Below are 18,872 nucleotides of genomic sequence, written 5' to 3'. Positions count from 1 at the left end.
AGAATTCTCTGTAGTAACTCAGATCCCACCCCATCTACCATACCATCACAGGCCATTGGGCCTATTTATTGTGAATAATTAAAGATCAATTAATTACCAAAATCATGTTATCTCATCATACCATCTCCACCATAAACTTATCAAGTTTAATCTTAAAGCCAGATAGGTCTTTTGCCCCCACTGCTTCCCTTGGAAGGCTATTCCAAAACTTCACTCCTCTAATGGTTAAAAACCTTCGTCTAATTTCAGGTCTAAACTTCCCAATGACCAGTTTATATCCATTTGTTCTTGTGTCACATTGTTGGTGGTTTGTCTTTTGGATCCACATAAGTTTTCAGTCAGCTTATTTGACTGTATGATTTATTTAATCTTTTAGAGCTAATGTATGTACAAAACATACCTTTTATGTATTTTGTGTATGCACAAAATTGTGTATGCACATGATTTTGTGCATTTCAAACCCTTCTGTATGCTTTAGGTAGTTTAAAAGTAGGAAAAAATCTTCCCAGGAGAAGAGCAAATTAAGATTTTCAAAGACACATCATTAGGCTTTTCACTTAAAAATGAATACTTTAACTCTAACATAAGATTAGAAACAAACCATTTTTGATTAGTTCTCGCCACAGATGTTAAGAGCATGATGGTGTGATTGCCATTACAGTAGCAATGCCCATCATAATACATATGGTGCTCTAATAGAATGAATGTGTTTGGGAAGGTAAGGGTATTTGAGAGATCCTTACTTTTCATTTTAAAAGAATTAAAACAAATTTACCTACCTCAGCTCACAAAATTTCCTGGAACCGTTAATGACCAATGGGAATTAATAGCGCAAGGCAAAAACTCTCCCTGCCAGCCAGCAATCCCCAAGGAACAATCTGAAACTCAGTTGTTACTGTCTAAAATTAACACAGGAAAATTAAACTCATTCTTGTATAGACTTTCATAGAGTCATTTTTTAAAAGGTAGCCAAGATGTGTAATATATAATTCACATATCTAACTGATCTCATAACAGAGGGATATTTTCCATCTAAAAAGAAAAAAATCCCCTCCTCCTTACTGTGTAAAGCCACTAGATTTTCAAGACAGCATTGTGAGATTGATTCACAACAAAATTGGGAAATATCTGGTGGGAAAAGGAGTTCTGTAGTACTCTTTATACATTAAACACTTATCTGAAGCATCTCTGCTGATTGTAGTTGTGTTTCAGGGGGAAGAGGGTTGAAGAAAGTAGTGGTCTTTGCTCTATCTAGGTTCCCTGTTCCATTAAGGTATTTCAAGATTAGGGCCAGATCCTTGAACAACCATATCTGGGACTGTATTGCGAGCCAGACAGAGGAGCAGAGTACTGATCTGATGTGTTCCCATCAATCTGCTCCACTGAGTTGACAAACTATTACATGCTGCACCATTTCCTGTTTACAAGTGTCCTTTAGGATCAGATCCTGGCAGAATGTGTTGCAGCAGTCCAGCCCAAAGATGAAAAACTGTTCTAATGGAGACCCAAATACAATGCAAAGGGAGAAGTTGTATTGCTAATCTAAGATGAAATGCAGCATTTATAGCCACTGATGCAATGTGAAAGCCTAGAAGCAGTGAGGATTCCAACAGGACTCCAACACTGAGCACCTCTTTGAAGACTTGAGGCAAGGTGATAAAAAAGCACCTAAAAAAAAATTTGTTTTTTAATTTAAATTTATCCGATATTTTTATTTAAATTAAATACAGATTTTTTAAAAATAAATTAAAATTGAATTTGAAATTATGACAACCTATGTTAAAGACCTAAAACTTATTTAAATGATTTAATACATTATAGTAAAATATTAAGCAGTGCATCTTTGCTAACAAGTTTTAAAGAAAGTCAAACTACTGAACTGGTAGAGATCACTGGCTTCTTCTTGTTGTGTTCTCAGACAGCTTCCTGCCACATCTGTGCACATGTGATTGCCCAATCTTGAACTCCAGCATGTCATGGGAAGAGTACTCATGCTCAAGCACTTGGCATTGAATGAAATACTTCACATTTTGAGGGTCTCTGCTACAATCACAGGTATTGGGGCCAGTGGTGTAGCCCCACTTGTTCATCGTGTCATCAACCAACTCCAGTACAGAGCTGATTTAGGCAACACCATGTAGTCCAGGGTTGATCTGCACCGGGTGGTATGTGCTCAACAGGCAAGAGCCAGAGTGCACAAGCTACAGTATCATTCTCTACTCGTTTACCATAACTGATCCTTTGTGGGTGACAATATTAGGTATTTAATGGTGGCAAGAAAACTTTGCCAAGACTTCAACTGACTCAGTCAGTGTTATATCATATGCCGTATGTCTTGGATCTATGCAATACCTTCTAAGCTCCACGCTAGTAACAACTTCCTGGTGTATATCAGGAGGAGTAACGCTTACGAGGATGTATAGGCTGTTGATGTGAGTAGGCTTAAGGCATCCTGTAATATAGAAGCAGACAATGTCAAGTAGAGGGTCTAGTTTCTTTGAGTGAGGGGATCTTGCCCACATTGCAAAGGCATATTCAGCAGAGAAGCAGCAAAGTGGCAATGCTGTTGGATCAGCTTGGACATGTCCGCACCTCACTTTTATGTAAACAACATGCTGAGAATGTTGTTTGGTATGCTAACCTTCGCTTCAGTTTTCTCAGTGTGAGCTCTAAACAGTATGTGGGTTAAGAACAACATCAAGGTATTCAGGATTTATGGAATAAGTAAGTTTCTTATCAAGCCCTCTGATGTTGAGTTCACATTTGGCCTCAGTTTTTGAGATGGAATGCGCTGACTTGGCATCTTAGTCACTGGCTAAGCAACTACAACTAGTTAGTTGAAGCACTAAGCCAGCTTTTGCTAGCAGAAGCCTCTTCTGCAAGAACAGAGAGACTGTTTTCTTCATTTCAATTTATTCAACTAGTTCAGTTCAATGACTAATTCATACAAAATTAAACTGGCAGTTGAAAAAGCAGAAAAGCTTGTTTTCCTCTTCCAATCTATGAATAAAAAACTAGGTGTGAGAGAATGAGATCTACTAGTTCTAAAACCTTGACAACATGGTGACCAGAAATAATCAGTTCAACTTCCTAACTACAAAAAAATAAGTCCTTTGTTTAATAAACTAATTAGTTTTAAATGCAAATCAGGTTTTGATGAACTCATACTTTTTTTCTTATGCATCCAGGACATTTAAGGGAGTTTTATTTAGCTAATAAAAGTCAAATTTTAAGATGCCAGTTTTGTGCATTTTTAATTGAATCTGAATTTTCATCTAATAAGAGCTTGACAAATCACAAGTAAAAAAATAATCTAGTAAATAAATGATCTTCTAACATAACAAACAATGTAAAAATTAAGAATCTGAATAAATGTAAATTAAGCTATATAATTGCTTAAGTGTATATAGCTATAGCATATCCTCCTGGTTAGCAAAAAGAAGCATCAAATCTAGTGTAAAATCAATATGTTTTAATGGTTGCAGATCCAATCAGAAGTCAACCTCTCTAGGAAAGTAACTAAAGAGTATAAATGAAAAACAAGATTAAAAGTGATGCTTTAAATTAAGATTTCTCACTTGCTGATTTAAATCATGACTGAAATTGATGATTTTAAATTGCTCTAATTTAAATCAATCCACCCTGCTTGAAGATAGGCACCTTCACCAATAGAAGAGCTCACAATTTAAGCAATTTCTTCCAAGTGCTTCCTCTTTCCATTTAACTCCTCCTTCATTTTACTTGTAATGAGCTTGAGCTACTACTTTTCATCCAGGTTCCCACTCATTTGCTGTTTTAGCAAATAAAAAGCATTAAAAGTTTGGTGAGGTGAAAGATCTGGATAGTCTCCTCTGCATATTGAGGGCACCGAACTCTATAGTTTTTATTTACTTTCAGCAGGCTCACATATATATTAATAGTAAAATAAGACTGAGCCCCATGGGACTCTGCAGGTGCAGGCTCTCAGAAGGGTAGCTGTCCATCACAACTCTGACACAGCTGAGCAAAATGAACAGACAGCTTAAAATGCCTTTTTTCATTCCTGCCATGTTCTATAGCACTTCATGTAACAATGGCATGTAGCCAATTTGCAACAGCTAGCAGCAAATATCTCCAACGGCCGGTGATGGGACACTAGATGGGGAGGGCTCTGAGTTTCTACAGAGAATTCTTTCCCAGGTGTCTGGCTCATGGTTCTTGATCACATGCTCAGGTTCTAACTGAAAGATCTATTTGGGGTCGAAAAGGAATTTTCCCTCAGGTTAAATTGGCAGAGACCCTTGGTTTTTTTTTTTCCCCCTTCCTCTGCAGCCTGGGGCTTGGGTCACTTGCAGATTTAAACTAGTGTAAATGGTGGATTCTCTGTAACTTGAAGTCTTTAAACCACGATTTGAGTCTTCAGTAACTCAACCAGAGACTGGGGTCTATTACAGGAGTGGGTGGATGAGGTTCTGTGACCTGAAATTGCAGGTCAGACAAGATGGTCCCTTCCGACTTTAAAGTCTATGAGTATGTTTGACGATACTGAAGGTCCCCGATTTATACACCAGTATGAGTATGGATGGATGTTTGATCTCTATCCATTGTCCTAAAGAAAATTTTTCAGAGCTACAAATGAAGCCTTCGTACTGCTTCCAGGTCTGTAAAAGAATTGGAAAGGGTCTAGAATATTGAAAGAGGATGTTACTGGATTTGACCTGCCATCACCATCTCAATTACTTTATAAAGAGAGATTAACAACTGGGAGATAATGATATCTTTGGCAATAAGTGACTGTTTCTGGAGATCAGCCTGATTATAGTGTATTTAAGGCTTACAATTGCAAGCCCCCATCACCTGTCTATATAGATATTAAAACCATGCTTTATCAAAATAGTATGCAAGTTTTGTCCAAAGGCAATTAGTCTTCTCTGTGGTGTTACTTTCCCCATGCCTTGTCAACCTTTGCTTGCTGGATTACACTAAACTCCATTAGATGAAAGACAGCACAATATCCCCCTTCTGCTCAGACTATTACTGTAAACCTAGAGAGAGACTTTCATGCAATCAAATCTTTTTGGTATAAAAGTGGATGAAAGCTCATCACAATGGGAGATACAAATTTTTATTATTTTTAAAGAGAATTTTAGTGATAGTGAAAGCTAGCATACTGACAATTCCAAAGATGGAAATCGTCTATTACTAACAGAAGAGTCACAGAATGTGCAAAGACTCTGTAAAATACCATCACATTGCCCTACCAGTGTGCTTCAATAAAGATCTGGATAAATAACCTCCATGGATAAGAGTATTCCAAATTTCCATTTCCACTCAATCTTTGGCTCATCTTTTGAGAATGGATACATCTATGATGTATTCACCTGTCTATTAGAGAAAAAAACTACACAAAAAAACTTGTTTCATATAAACCACCCAATTAACAGTAATCAGACAGAAATTAATCTGTTGATTATATTAGATACACGGCAATGATTTTATATAGAAAATTTCTCATCTGTTGCATGTTGGGGGAGTTGAAAAATACAAAGCCTAATAAAATTAGACTGAATATTTTTTACAAGGCTCTAGATCTCGTAAAAAAAACTTAAAAAATAGAAATCTGAGTTTCTCCAAAACCAAGTCATGCGGTTCAGTTTGAACGGATAGACTGAATAGCCCAGTTGGGTCACTGATGATGCTATTGCACTTTTTTCCAAGAGTAAACGTGTTACCTTTGGTGTACAGATTCCCCAGTAAGTTTTGCTTTGAGAAGTTATTTTTCACTCTCTCGCCTATTGCAAGTAGTATCAACAACACAGAATAGCTGCCATGTTTCTCTTCATAGTGGCTACATGATATATTTTATTTACACACACACACACACACACACAGCTTATAAAGCATAATTTTCTCATGGACAGAAAGTGCTTTACATAAATCTAAAGTTATTCTGTTGTTACTAAAGGGGTGGATATATATATATATACACACACATATATACACACACATATATACACACACACACACAAAATGCAATAGGGGTTTCTCTGAAGAAACTAAAGACAGCTTCTGTAATTAGTCCTCGGCATTCAGAGCAGAAATATTCCATTAGCTTTTTATGAGACAAAAAGAGAATCTCTGCATACTGCACTAAATTGTGTCTAAGATGCCTGTCACTGTGTTGAAGTACAACTCCAGATAGTGAAGGATTATCCACTGAAGTTGCTTTCAGCTTGCTTTAACGAAAGCTCTGAATCACCTCTGTGTTAACGACCTCAGAAGTAACTTTAATTTTGTGTTAAGAAATTTCCTGATGGAGCAATAAGATTAGAACACAGAAAACCCAGCTTGGCAAAAGGCAGTTTCTGAGTCTGCCTTCCCGCACAATCGGTGAACCAGTGTTTGAGATGTTCAAACTGCAGCTTTAACCCTGAAACCCTGCAAAAGCCACGCCAAAAATATGAGATAAAGGGAATATTTATGGCATGCATGTTACTTTAATTTATTTCCATGAGCAGTCAGTGGTAAACATGTTCAAGTATTTCAGTTATTAACTATATCACACTAAACGGCTGAAGATTTAAAGAGAGAATATAAATCTTGTGTTTTTGAAGTAGTTCTGTGGTCTAGGCTGCAGGTCAATACTTAAATGTGTGTGTGTTTATTTACAGGGTCACAGATAACAAACAGAACCTTAACTGAAGATGAGTGGCTTGTGAAGAAACTTATTTTGATTTTCTTGAAAAGACAATACAAATTATTTTCTGATGGAAGTTCCAGAAACATGTGGCAAACAATTCATTTCAAACTCTTCCCATATTTCTAGAAGTCAACATAACATTTGATTAGATTCCTTGTTTGTGAACCACTTAAAGAGATTTATTCATTGCTATTATGAAGGCATCAAAAGCCACATGAAAACTGTAGGCCTATATAAACAGTGACATTTAAAAAAAAATCTCTAAAAGCAGTGGTTTTGTGGATATTTTCCTCTTAAAAGAAAGATTATTTGGATTCTGAGGCTCCCTTGAACCAAATTTTGGAAGTTCTAAGGTAACTCAAATTCTGTGCCGTATGTTCTCTGAACAGTGCCCATGTAGCAGGGTTTACCTAGTCTGGCTTCAGGCTCTACCACTATCTCAGTTTACCTTCTGTCTTGCAAATAAAAACTGCATCTGATGTTTTCACAAAACACCTCTGCTTCTGATTTGGTTTATAAGCATAAAAACAATACTCAAACTTCCAGCCCTCTTCCTCAGGATCAATCAGTTCTTTCAATCTACAGTGGGCTTCAGTATCCACATAGCCCTCCTTTTAGGCTCAAAATACTTTCCAGTCCTTTAGCAAAGCTTCCCCTTCCTTATAGCCCCGCCTCCAGTCTGCAGTCCTTTGCAACCCATATAGCTTGGCTTCTCACCCAGCAGGGTCCTGCTCCTTGTAGGTATTTCAGCTGCATCTTATCCATCAACAGGCCCCAATCCTTGCCAGTCTCTCCTAGGCCTTCTGCCTATGAGCTCTGGGGAGTCATCACCTGTCCTCTTCTCATCAGGCTCTCTCTCTCTCCTTGAACCCTTTCTGACTGAACACAGGCTGCTTTCATATTCCCCAACAGGCCCAGCTTTTAGTAACATGACTCCCATCATATGACCCCTTGACTCATTCCTTTCACCTGGGAAGGCAGGATACATGTAGTACAGGTGAGGCTGAACCTCAAATTCTTTAAAAGGGCCAGGCTCATGCCGTGACACTCTCCCTAAACCCAACACTGCTATTTCCATTAAGGAATGTCAACATTGGGGGAAGACACAAAAAGGACCCCTGTGACTATTCTTACTGAACCCAGCTCTGAATTTCTCCCAGAAAGGTCACACTCACCCTGCTGCCCCTGCGGCGTTTGTGAGATGATAAACTGTGCTGGCTGCAAGTTGGTTGTTGGATGCACCAACACAAACTGTTGCAGGTTGAGATTCTGCTGTTGGAGCTGCTGCAGGTGCTGCAAATCCTTAATAAAATAAAGAGGTGTGCATTAATCATTCAAATCAGTCACAACTCCTGAAACATTTGAAATATCTAGGACCTTTCTCCTAGCACTGGGAGATGAAAGGAGATCTAGCACCAGCATGCTTGCTATTGAATAACTTAGATTATTCTTTCATTTCTAAAACAGAGTAACCATTACAAGTGCTTCATTGGCATACGTGGAACTGCACACAACACAGTTTACTAAGTGCCCCAGTAAAGGACTTCCAACACAGTAAAAAATTAGTGGCATTTATATAAGGTTATGGGTCTGTCAGCATTTCCATTGTCAAATTTCTGCTGTTCTGAGGTTTGCAGAATCTACCATCACTGAAAGATGAAATAAAGGTTTAGCCTTGGAACTGGTGGGGTATTTTGTGGTGTAGGGGGTTGTTTAGTTTTTAAACCACACATTTTAAGAAATCTAGAATGGCTATTTTTTTGAGCTACAGGAAGGCAAAAAGAAAACAAAAATAGAATTTGTTAGTTTGCACTTTGATTGTTAAATATTGGACAGAGTTAATTCATAAAGTGGACTAATCTATTTGAGTAGTTTAAAACAAAATTGCTTAGGTTACTATAGCAGGTATGATAGACATACCTGTAGTTAAGGCTCAAGAAAAACACTTTCAACTATTATGATTCCTGTGTTTTCATTTACTCATTCATTTTGCAGGGTGAAGATTTTGCTGCTTAGTCTCTTCCTGAACAGGAATTTGAGGAATACCTCTTGTTTTGAGCTGGAGTGTGAAAACACACAATATAGCTGCTTTTAAAAAAATTCTAGCCTCATTTTCTCTTTTATTTCAACAGTCAGACACTAAAAGCAACTGAAGTTAGAAAGTTGAAGCCTGGCATGCAGATAGCCAAAAGGTATAGTGCTGACCTTCTAAATGATCTCTGTTACTAATCTCATCATTACTAGACTGCCTTTTAAGGGTTAGTGCTTTTGCTGAGCTTGAAAACAATTTGTTTTTGATTGCACAAACTTAAGAACATTTAAAAATTGAGTATTGACCATGCAAAATAAAATTTATCATTAAACTGAGAAGTATGCACTTTAAAAACACATGCTATGTGTGGGTGTTCAAAACTCAGGAAATGCGCATGTTCCAAAACTGCCACCTCCCACTTCCTGGCCAGCCTTCTTATTGTCCCTTTGCCCACACCAGTGTATAACATTAATTGAAAATTATTAAATTAAAAATGAAACAAAATCATACCAAATTACAATCACAATTTGGGGGACGAAGGAACAAGAGTTCTTACAGATATTTTGTCAACTGTGCACTTATAAAGGTTATATACATGTGCACACATGGAAATGAGTTCCTAGTCTACATTACAAATACATCCTAGCCATCATTTGGCCAGCTTGTTCTTGGTAAGCCAGCAAGTATGCAATTTACCAGTGAGGTAGACACTGACTGAATGATGCCTGTTATACAACTGTAGACTTTTACTTCAGTATTTAAATTGTGATCCCATTTTCACCACTTGCTTTCAGGAAATTCTGGAATCACTGCAATCATCTCCTCCAGTTCTCTGTCAAGTTTGCTTGTTCCAATTTTGCCAGAGATTCAGTTTATTTCTGTTCTCATTTAATAAGGCTATGACATCAAGGAGTGCTGGTAAAAAACAACTTTATTTTTTGGACCCAAACATATGATAAGGGTCAGGATAACATAAGGTTAAACCTTTGCCACATGGCAGGGATCAGTATCCAGTACTCCATTGGTTACTGTTACAGAAAGAAATAGACAACTTCTGAACAAATCACCACCATGGAGAGAGCCTCACGACCACTTGCGTGTAAGGACCAGATGCAGGGGAAGAAGGAAGTGAGGAGTTACAGGGCGATGCAGAAAGCCAAAAACTCTTGGGAAAAGACACTCCAGGGGAAATAGAAATCAAGAGAGACCAAAGGATGCGAGGACCTGGGAACTGAGAGAGAAACTGGACCCTCAAAAAGGGATGCTGGAAAGACAATCTAGAGAAGGGGATGTGGACAAAGGAGTGAGGGGAAACACCAGAAAAGAGAACAGGTAGTCCACCTCAGGGGAGTTGGGGAAGAACCAAGAACAGAGATCTCAGAAGTGGGGAGAGCACTACATTTAAGGAAAGAGTGGGAAGGAAGAGAACAAGGCAGACAGCACTGAATCCAAGAGGCAGAGAGGTAGGAAAACGTAGATTTATTTCTTGCCTATGCTATGAAATCTAGCAAGTGTGAGACAGTTAAAATATGGAAGCTCCTGTTGACATGGTTAACTTAAAACACTGTTGAGTCTCAATGAAGGGAGTAAGCAGTGTTTAAACTACAGATCTGATTCTGAACTCGCATCAGTTTTACCCCAGTGTAACTCTACAGATGTCAGTGGAGTTACTTTTCATACACAAATATAAATCAGACAGGACTCAAGCTCATCTTGTTCTCAAACTGCCCTACACCCTTCAACTAGACTACTGTACCCTGGGAACGTGGATTAACAGAGTTTAATTTTGCAACTGTATATGGGACCCAATTATATTTCCTATGTTCATCTCATGAGAAAATATATTAGGATATTTGGGAGCCTGTGACTGACTCTTCTTTGCACCTCCTCACAGTGTCTATAGTAGTCACCTACCTTTTTTTGGCTGGCTACGATCTTGGAAAAGACCTATTAGGTCATGCAATCTCTTTCTCTGCAAGTGCAGGATTGTTCCCTACAGCATATACTCTATTTTTCCAATATAGCTTTAAAAGTTCCACACAACGGGGCTTCCAAAGCCTAATAAACTTTATGCCAGAGAGTTTGATAATTGGCATAAATTTTCCCATTGACAATTAAATCTCATTCCCAGTCTAGCCTCATCTATCATGCTAGTTCCAGGTCTCACTCTAAATAATTCCTCTCCATCCTTGGCATTTAAACTCTCTACAATATTTATAAATTTATCTCAGAAATAAATGAATTTAAGGATGGGACAGAAAATGTATGAACTATTTTATAGTATGAACTCAGGTAATTTAAGGCTACATTATAATGCCAGGAGGAAGAGTTAAGGTTGCCCTTTCAATAGTAATTTCCACATTTCACCACTTTTGAATGTTTAATTGTGCTAACTTAAAGTTGCATTAAAACAGGTTTTCTTTAATTTAACAGTTTGGAAATCAGTTTACATAGTAACATTTGAACTGGCACAAAATCTGGAAGCTGCACCAAACAAATCATGTCAGTGGCCAATGTTGCAATGTCAGAAGTTGCACTGAAGTATGTCATTTGTAGTATTAAGTATCAGAGGGGTAGCCGTGTTAGTCTGGATCTGTAAAAGCGGCAAAGAGTCCTGTGGCACCTTATAGACTAACAGACATATTGGAGCACAAGCTTTCGTGGGTGAATACCCACTCCGTCAGATACATGTAGTGGAAATTTCCAGAGGCAGGTATAAATATGCAAGCAAGAATCAGGCTAGGGATTTAAACCTGCCTCTGGAAATTTCTACTACATGAGTCCAACGAAGTGGGTATTCACCCACGAAAGCTTATGCTCCAATACGTCTGTTAGTCTATAAGGTGCCACAGGACTCTGCCATTTGTAGTATTGTTCTATTCTTTTCTCTCTCTGCTCAAACACAAAGTAGTGATTATTTATTTATTATAATACTTGACAAGTTTGTCATATACTACTGGAGCCACTCTGCTGCAGCTCTACATCATGGGAATGGCATAAAGAACCAGCTATCATAAATCCAGGACAGGCAGTACCCTTGCAAACCACCAGAGGGTTAGGCGAGCATAGGTAAGAAATGGTCTTGCTTTGAGTCATCTTAGCTGAAAAGACAGAAACTTGATATAATCAGCACCATTCTCCCCATCTTCATCTTGGTAACTAACATCTTGGCTGAGTCTTCTTTGAACTGGGAACCTCACTCTAGCTATGTTGCTGGTAATGCTGGTTGGAAGAGCTTGCTGAAGAGATGTGCCTCTCCGACTCATTCAGATTCTATTATTTATGTCTATTCCTAAGGCAAGTATGTTTTATTTTTCAGGTAATTATAGTACTACAATAATTCTCACTTTAATGACTAAGTAAACTACCATTGATCATGTTTTCCTATTCAGATCTCATTTTTCTCTATGAGAAGCTTGTATTACATCAGCACAAGAACAACAGAAATTAGATAGGAAAAACACTTAGTAGGTCATCTGGTCTATCCAGCCAGACAACACAACTGTTTGTAGAATATACAATTTATGATATTTTGTCAAATCTGAAGAGACTTCCAGCACTTCCTTCAGGAGACTATTCCATGACTACGTGGAATGATGAAGCTATTCCATCTAAAGTTCTCTTAGCTCCATACCATTACTCCTACTTATAACCCATGTACTAACCTAAATATTTCTCTCCCTCTTTGAAATTTATTTCATTCAAATGTTTACCACAGATCTCAACAGAAGATGAACAAAAGGCCCAGTATCTAGAGACCTCAAAACTGCATCAGTTCAGCAACAGCACCAACAATCTTACCCACATCTCCGCAGTAGATTGCTTGTGTTGACTGCAAAGCACATTAAAGAAGCCATGCTTGTGCAATTAGTTAATTAAAGTAAATATGGTAATCCGCCTGCTGCAGAAATCTGCCAGTTAATCAATTATTCAAGAATCATCAATTAAAACAAACAGTTGGCTATTTGGGTAATCAGCTCTGTGTTTACAACAGCAATGCAAATAAGCAAACCGGTGTGCTGTTTACAGATCAGTGTCAAGATGGATTGGAGAGCCTGGTCTCATCCATCTACAACTGTAGAGGATACAAGTTTTCCACAGTCTCTCTCAACTATGCCCAACACAGGGTTGCACTTTCATCTTACCAAGAAGCCAAGGGCCACACCTACATTTCATAAAGAGGATAGAATGCAGTAAATTTATAATTACATACCAAAAAATCTATGTTAAAAGAACACTAATTGTAAAGTCAACAGTCAGGAAATGCCAGAATTAAGATTGTCTGTGCAATCCAAATTCAGTCCCTTTGTGTATGTGTGTTATGATACAGTCTTTACTTGCATGATCACATACTACTTCTTCTATAGGACTGCGGCCTTATTCAGTGCACAAGATGGACCAGGCTTGATTGATGAGCAGCTATTCAATATTTTGTTTCCTCCTTAGTCAGTGTGTGGCTGAAGGTCTTATTTACTGCACACTATTCAAATCCTCCTCTAGACACAGAATTAATTTCTACGGGGGCTTTTGTATTGTGCTCATCACTATAGCATTTAAGCACTTCACAAACTTGAATTTTTATAGCACCCCTGTAAAATGAGTTGGTGGTATTATCTACATTTATAGATGGGAAACTGAGGAACAAAGTAAAGGTAAGTAAGGTAAAAAGGTACCCATCAATTTTTGATGCCCAATTTTAAAACCGATTTTTTTTTAAGAGTATCTAGCATTATATAGCACTTCATATGTTCAAAGCACAGTTCAGAGTTGCAGTTGTTAATGGAAGTACTCAGCACTTCTACAAATCAGCCCCCATGATCGCAAGTTCAGCACCCACAAAATGAGAAACAGTTAGTGATCTGCAAAAAATTTGGTTTAAGTGACTTGCCCAGAATCACATAGGAACTTGTGGCAGAGGCAAGGATAGACTTTAGAATTCAGTTCTGCAGGGGAGCATTCAGCTTCCCTAACCATTACATTGTCCTTTCTCTTCCTGCAATCTCCTCCCTCATTCACTATCCGCCACCTTCCAGCTTCTGCAACAAATGAAGCAGGGGTCATTCAGACAGCAGACATCTTTATTACGCAACCTTGAGTCATCCCCAGAGCAGTTCTATCCTGGGCATTGAATGAGACAGGGGTCCTGCAGAATAAGTGGTATGCAATCATGTAATTAAAAACTAGATCATAATGATTATGACACAGAGGCAAGCTTAATACTGGCACTCCCTAATTTCTGAGTGTTTATTTTTGCAATCTTAATAATGTTCTTTTAACATAGTTTTGTATGCAAGTTTCTGAACTTACACTGAAAAAAACAAATTCCATCCTGTGGCATCATATTGACACCCACATGGGTCATCAGCAGGGTTGCAACATTTAGGTCCGTTGCACAGACCTTTGCCACTTCAGATTATGGTTTAACTGATAGCAGTAGTAGGTTCTCATCCTCTATGTGAACCAGTACTAGAAGAGGATAGGACACTTTGTCAGTGGGTTTCACAGATATTTGCTGACAGCAGAGGAATGGTGAGTGTCAGGAATCTTGGATCCCACTCTGTGGTGGGGAGAGGAGCATGCTGTAGTTGGCACAAAATCTTCTGCCCATTATTCGCAAGTGTAACCTCTTCTACCTAGTCCCCTCCAACCTGACTCTTCTTTCTCACCTAGTCAGTCCCAATATCCACTCCTCAAGTTTTTCATCCCAGTCGCATTCTCCTTGCCCATCAAATCCTAGTCTGACCCATCCAGACTCCTAGTCCCAGTCTCCTCACTCAGCCATTCCCAGTTCCCACCCAACCCCCAGCTCTTTTTCTTGTCTCCTTACTCAGTCAGTCTCAATCCCCTACCTGCTCCTTCCTGGCTCACCTGATCTGTTTGTCTTCACCACCTGTCCTCCAATCTCCCCTCCCCCACATTCCCTATCCCCAATTTTCTCACTAGACTCCTCATCCTATCTAGTGTCCTGTTCATCTGCCAACCCAAAACTTCTTGTCTCAGTCTCTTTGCCCACACAGTTCCAATTCACCCCAGCTCTTTGCAGATCTCCTTTCCCCCACTCTACTCATTCACAGTCTAAGTCTCCATGCCTAACCACTCCCAGTCCCTGCAGCAGACAGGCCCGGTCTCCATACCAGGCTCCTAGGCCCAGTCTCTCTCCCCAAAACCCTTTGGCCAGCCTCCAATCCCAGTGTTCCCCTTCCACCTCAATCAGGCTTTGTCCAAATTACTCCCTCCACTCCTCCCGCAGGGCTGGCTCTTGTCCTCTCTGCATTCAAATCAGGCAGCTTCCTCCTCCATCTTCAGCAGGGAGTGATTGAAAGCATAGGAGAGAAGTCTCTGGGCTCTCAGTTCCAGTTACCCAGACTACACCCAAGATAGTCTAGTGCAGTCCAGAGCTGCAATTGTAGGGAAAGTCCTGCCCAGCCCCAGGTTGGCATTTGTCAAGTGTGGATAGAATCTCTTGGGAACTGAACTGCTAAAATCTAAGAAGTCTACTGAGCATGTCAGAACTACAATTTTTTAAAACAGGGATAACTTGCCCAAATGTTGACAGATTTTCACAGAGGCAGCAAAAACAAACAAAACAAACAAACAAAAAACAAAACACAACTATGACCCCACTTCCAAATTTAAAGCCCTGGCTCCGAAGCATGGGGGAGCTATGGATTCTCAAAGAAAAGGTCACCAAAAAATTTTAAACCTGGTCTCAGAAACAGCTGCACAATAAGTGGTGCTAGCAGCCAGTACAGCGTGTGGAAACTATAGGACGCAGACAGGTTATTCAGATCAAGATAGAATATTGCATGCTAGGAACTTTTATTTCCAGGAGACTGGGCCTCCATGTTGAAGATGAGGCCAGCGACAGGTTTCATTAGAGAACTTTGTGATCCACATTTGGTTACTCGTGTCTGGACAGATCTAGAGACCTCCACGCGGTACATGTTAAGCACAGAATCAATGGTGCCTGGTTCTCCACAGTAGATTATGTCTACCTGGGCAGATCCAAGGACTGCACTGCCCTCCTGTCAGGCACATACTCACTTTGGCTAGGAGTTCTTCAGAAGTAAGGGAGCCAGACCCTTAGTACAAGACTTCAACCTGGGTGGATCCAGGCACCAGAATCATTTTGGCAAGCAGTTCTCCAGTGACAAAGGGTGTTGGATCTCTGATGCTGGACCTGATGCACCAGGATGGATCCAGGAACCTTAGAGACACTGGCATGAAGCACAGAGCCGGTGTGGTGAGTTAAGTCCAGCACATAGTTGACTTGGCATGAAGAGCCTTCCAGGTCAGTGGGGGTACAAGGCCACCCTCCTGCTCCTGTTGGTCCTACAATTCCCATTCCATATGGGCATCGTTCCCCCCCTTTTTTTAAAAAGAAAAGATAACTAACTACAAACAAAAATAGGCCCGAAAAGGGAAGAAAGTGAAAAACGAGGGAAGTGTTGAGGACAAGGTGTGTGATAAAAGTTTGTGGCACCATAAGCAGTGAAATAGAACTGAGGGGTAGTTGGGGACACCTTTTTAGACCCCCTGAAGTCCTCCATGAAGGCGTGAGGAAAAGTGAGGAATGAGTGATCCCAGCGGATACTGCTCAACAGAAGGTTCTGGAAGCCTATGGCACAGGTGCCTTTGATCCCCCAAGTGAAAATATATAGAAGTCACTTGAAGAACAAGTGGATGTGTTTTTTCAGGTTAAATCTCCTACCCTCAACCCACACAAGCCCCGGTGCTCACCTGTGCAATCTGTATTGGCTGAGAAAGAGGAATCTGCGTCATCGGCGTCGCAGCGGAGGCCGAGATGGTGGCACCTGCAGCGCTGTGCTGCTGACTGGCTGAATGCTGCACTGCAGCCGCCAGCAACTGTGCCTGTGCCTGTTGTAATAATAATTGCTGCTGGGCTGGCGTCAACGTGAGCTAGAAACAATTAGAACAAACAGTCATTAACAGCAGAAAGAATTGTTCCCATTACAAACTACCAGCTATTAATCAGGTAACAGACATTGGCTAACCTAAATACCGTATGTAAGGGCAGCTGGCTACTCAACATAACATAGCAATCAACCTACAGCACAATTTTGGTAGAAGCATTGAAACTTTAAGTTTTACGCTGCAATCAGAACCTGAGGAATCATGTAAGCTTCTCCACAGTTCTACTACAAGGTTCATGCAAAAAGGTAATTAACCAGCAGGCAAAAAGAATCAGCCCTGACAGAATTTGAAAGGAAATGTACACCGAACAGAACAGCAAGTGATTAGCCAGATGAAAGAAAAGCAGCAGTGCTGGCTGTGGCTACTGAATGAACTGATAACACCCCAGCTGCTTCACATTAGCATGAATCCCTGCCATATTCCATCATTTCCATTATGCCCTAAGATATAAGTGAAGAACATGAGCTCCATTTGTTTCACTCCAAGTCTCTCCTCCCATCTGCCTTTTTGTTTTATCATCATCATTATTATTATTATTATTATTAACAGAATAGAGTTGGCAAGTTTACATCCCTTCATCTTTCAAACAAATATTATCTCTATGAAACAGGTGGCTAGTCTCTCCTTTACACGTAAATGAATCCTGATATCCACATTTAATATAATCCCCATCCACACAAACCTGGAGTCTGGAATGTCTCAGTACCACAGACATTCATCAGACAAAACAAAAATGACTTATTTAAAATAGGTTTTAATAACTTTCTTCCACCATATAATTTTTGTTGTTGTTGAAAGCAAATGTACTTTAAAATAGTAAAATATAAATTAAATTAAATTAAATTAAATTAAACAAAACCCATTAAAAGTGGGCCTGGATAATTTACACAGCTATTCTACTTTGAGGATTCCGCAGCAAACGGGACTGAATTAGACATGGCACTGTTCAAGTTTGCAGGTGACATCACCCAACAATTTAATTCATAGACCCAATGCATTGATGGAATAACTTCCTAATTCCCCATTCATGGGCAAAAACCTCAATCTGAAATAACCTCTCCAACCAAACCAATCCACTCTCAAGTTTGTTTTTATAATTAATTTTAAACACTTCTGGGAGTTGCAACAATTTCACAAACACAACTACCCTTTAAAAAAAAAAAAAACACCAAACTTCCACATCCCCAAAACTTTACGATTTAAAACAAACAAAAAACTCTAGAAAATTCAAGCCTAACAGGTAAAATGGAGGGGCTGAATTCTGTGAGGCATAAGCAAAAAGGCTGATGATATCTAAAGATCAAGTTGCTCAGAGAATACAAACTTTATGCCCGTTGCAAAATATTAAAAAAGTTAGGGGATATAAACTGTAATGAAGTTCCCATCACTTTTGCTACACATGTACCAGAATTTTGACATGTTGTTTCCCTCTTATGCTTCTGTATGGACCCGCACTGAAGTCAAGACATTGACTTTCCGATATCTATGACTTCTACAACAGGCTAATGTCAAACCTAAAGTTTTGATTTCATTGCAGGGTCAAGTAGGAGAAAACAACAGGAACCAAGAAATTCCAATATTGTAATACAAATTTCTCCAACAAACATCAGGCACTAAGAACTACTGACAAGCAGACTGCTTTTTATATAAAAATGTTCTTGCTCCCCTTGCCACCTGTATGAAAGTTCTTCTTTAATGAAATGACAGTAACCTTGAACAGCCACTCTACTATCTGTTTGGTAGGTGATTCTAATTGGATGGCAAATTATGACAGTACTGCCAGACAGGAGGCTTACTACAATTCTCTTGAGTAAACCTTACCCCGGTGATCTGTCCTCCGGCCAGCATGAGCTGGGTCTGGGGTATGGCCGCCTGCACTGAAGGCTGCTGGGAAGGCTGGCTTGGCTGCTGGGTGTCCCCAGATTCTTCATTAGATTTAGACTAGGAAAAAAATATAACTCTTTATAGTGTAAAACAGATGTTAATGTGTACACTACTATCTCTACACTGTACATCAAAACCTTTCATCTGCATACAAAAAGCCCTTGGGTTCATTTTAAGAGCAAGTTTAAGAAATGGCTCTTTTTGCCCACCATCTCAGCTATGACTGCTCTAACATGTGTAGCTAACACAGTTTAGGGTTAAAACAAAACAAAACAAAACACCCAGTTCTTTTGTACCTGAAATATTTTCAGATATCACTTTGTTTGCCGCAGCATCGTTGAA

The 18,872-nt window shown here is 39.4% G+C and overlaps 1 protein-coding gene across 1 annotated transcript in view; it reads right to left on the bottom strand.

Moving 5' to 3' along the window:
• POU2F1 (POU class 2 homeobox 1) overlaps positions 1 to 18,872 on the bottom strand; it is a 179,357-nt gene that overhangs the window by 45,202 nt on the left and 115,283 nt on the right. The window contains 3 exon segments of the mRNA XM_038416058.2: positions 7,855 to 7,981; positions 16,452 to 16,631; positions 18,468 to 18,587. Coding sequence (XP_038271986.1) covers positions 7,855 to 7,981; positions 16,452 to 16,631; positions 18,468 to 18,587 — 427 coding nt within the window.

The sequence above is a fragment of the Dermochelys coriacea genome, chromosome 1 (assembly GCF_009764565.3).
Source record: "Dermochelys coriacea isolate rDerCor1 chromosome 1, rDerCor1.pri.v4, whole genome shotgun sequence".
In the NCBI taxonomy this organism is placed as follows: Eukaryota; Metazoa; Chordata; order Testudines; family Dermochelyidae; genus Dermochelys; species Dermochelys coriacea.
Note: the sequence above shows the minus strand (reverse complement) of the source record. Positions and strands in the feature narration are given on the sequence as shown.